At 32.1% G+C, this 2,927-nt stretch overlaps 1 protein-coding gene across 1 annotated transcript in view; it reads right to left on the bottom strand.

Annotated features, from left to right (window-relative positions):
- Positions 1 to 1,976: 1,976 nt before the first annotated feature.
- Positions 1,977 to 2,927, bottom strand: part of LOC107746508 (uncharacterized) — a 9,592-nt gene continuing 8,641 nt past the window's right edge. Inside the window, exon 6 of the mRNA XM_016560749.1 lies at positions 1,977 to 2,048. Within this exon, the coding sequence (XP_016416235.1) occupies positions 2,004 to 2,048 (45 nt within the window). The 3' untranslated portion in view covers positions 1,977 to 2,003. The remainder of the gene's footprint in view (positions 2,049 to 2,927) is intronic.

Raw genomic sequence — 2,927 nt, forward strand, 5'->3', positions numbered from 1 at the left:
TACCTATTGGTCTTTATAATTCTTTTGCACTTTAATCAGTGTAAAATTTTTAACTTTATACATTTTTGTGTATTGCTTTATTGTATTTAAATGTTCAGTTATTTTTGTTATAAGAAAAAAAAAGTTATTAAACCGGTTATACTGTATTATGACACCACTTTTTTTGCAACTAAATTTCAATATCGTGATAATACCGTATACCGCGATAAAAGCATTAGCAATTAACTGCAACATGAAAATTTGATACCGGCATATCCCTAGTTGCCATTAATTGGAGTAGTAAAATAATTATAAAAACAGCCTTATGTGCAATTTATATGTTTATACAACTCCATTTTTGAGTAGCCTATTTATTATTATTATTAAGTTTAATCAATTAATTAAATTAATTAATTAAACGATTATTTAATAAACATTGCTTTCAGTATAAAATCCATTTTGGTACATCACTAGTTTCTTTTAAATGCATAAAAGTGAAAATGAAAAGCTAAAAATGTATAATACACAGAGCCTAAAACAGGGGTGGCCGCAACATCTGTAAAAATGTTAACATCATTGTTTTTAAAGGTTAAAATTTAATATTCTTACCGAGTTAGAACTCAAAAATCTCTACAAAAATTAAACACTGGCCTTCCGTAGTATTGCACATTTAGATCATAACGACTACAGGTAAAACCACACTTGGCACCTCACTACCATGGTAAATAAATAAAAATAAAAAAATAATAAGAAAATAACAATTTGGTTTCTGTGGTATAGAATGGCTTCATGGTAGGGCTGCACGATTAATCGAATGCGATTGTCATGCGCATTTTGATAGTAATGCCGGTTCTGTAATCAGCAGGAAATCATCATCACTCACTTTCAGATGGAGCAGCATTTCCTATATAGGACACCTGTGTTGTATGGCCACAGCTGGCTATTAATTAGGTGGTTAGATCACAGGACTTCCATCAAACTCTGACTTCTGACTCCAGGAATCAGTTGAGATCGATTAGCAATGGTGCTCAATGCAGAATGTGTTTATACAGGATGCACTGAAATGTCAAGGGTGGCTAATACCATTCCAGACGCCACTGCTGCCATTCACATCCACTAACAAATGCTGCCATTATTTCATGGCAACCATTTATAAAGACATTAACTCCAAATGTGGTTTTACTAAATGATTTTAGCACAATGGCACAAAACAGAGCATATCTAAACATGGGCCTCAATCATGCAGTCGTATGATGCATCTGCCAGCATCAGAACCAACATTTACTGACGCCACCTCCTCAGTTAAAAACCATGACAAATTACCTTTTATAAATGCCATTATATGAAAACAGATGCTCAAACTGATCTAGCCAAATAACACATGATAGTTGTGATCCATATCTTACATTTTATACCCAAGTGTAATGTTGTTTAGCGTAAATATCATTTCTGAAATGAGGTTACACACAGCATGAGACCCCGATAAACGTTCAGTTTTACATGGTTTAGCCTCAATGTCACACATCTATTTCCAAAATATCTCCAATGTACACTACGGATCAGAAGTTTGGGGGCCGGTATGATTTTTTTAAAATGTTTTTATAAGAAGTCTCTTATATTTACCAAGGCTGCATTTATTTGATGAGCAATACAGTAAAAACAGTAATATTTTGAAATGTTATTACAATTTAACAGAACTTTTTTCTATTTTAATACATTTTAAAATAGCTCAATTATAATTTAAAATAAGCAGTCATTACTCCAGTCTTCAATGTCACATTATCATTCAGAAATCATTAGAATATGCTAATTTGGTGTTCAAAAAACATTTCTTATTCACAGTTTTAGTATCAGGTTCAACCCTGTTGTAATTTTTACAGTCGGTCATTGTATAAAGCTTACAGTATAAACAAACTACTAAATTTGGCTTATTCACAAAAGCCGCTACAAATACTGTATATCACAGTTTTTTTCCCCCTGAGTTAACTCTATTGCACTTTTTTTTGTCGTTTTTGTCTTCACAGTCAGTCTGTATCACTTGTACTCTGTTCTTCCAAATCTTCAGGCACCTGCCAGGAAATGAAAAACTCGATATGCGATCAAACCACTTACAAGAAACCATTTAAAACCATCTACAAGAAACAGGAAACAAAATCAGGAAACAGCTGGAACTTAATAACTAACGTACTTAACTAAAAGTTTGATTTATAATGAAAAACCTTAAATTTCAAAACTCCAAACTTCCCAGTGGAAAAATAAGCATCTATTGAAAGTAAGCTACAAAAACAACCCAACGCTTCTGCAGAAGTTTAAACTTCTACATAAATAGTAACATAAATGCACACATTAACCCATTTGGTGAACAGAAACTTGGCCCAGTCACTGTGCTTTAATTCACCATAACCTATTAATAATGCAGAAATGTCTGCCAAATTAAATTTGAAAAGTGTATTAAAAATGTTTATTGTGTTTTTAAACTGGTTTTGAGGATAACACACTTGCCATTGTTTGCATAGCTCTCAGATGAGAGTGTTTCTTTAGAAAGCCTCATATGTTTGCTGAGAGTGACGAAAGGCTGTAGAGGAAAGATTGTGTGGAAAGGCCTTATATGAAGATTTGGGTGTGTTTTAATTAGTGCCGTCAATCGATTACAAAAATTAACTAATTAATCGCGCGATTAATTATGATTAATCCCACCTAACATTAAAGTTTTTAAATATACTTTTATATTGCAATAATTTCACATTCAATCTTCAAATTAATGTACAAACAACAAAGACAGTATTTTTTTTATATTTGTTTAATGGCATCTTTTTTTATGACTGAAGGCCAGTATCAATGATACCAATACTGATTTCTCAATAAAATTGAATCGGGTGTGTTAGATGAGGGAGTTTTGAAAACCATTTCAGAGACATGTTCTTAAATGTGACTCATATAAAATATAT

This window comes from Sinocyclocheilus rhinocerous, unplaced genomic scaffold, assembly GCF_001515625.1.
Source record: "Sinocyclocheilus rhinocerous isolate Xijiao unplaced genomic scaffold, SAMN03320098_v1.1 scaffold980, whole genome shotgun sequence".
NCBI lineage: Eukaryota > Metazoa > Chordata > Actinopteri > Cypriniformes > Cyprinidae > Sinocyclocheilus > Sinocyclocheilus rhinocerous.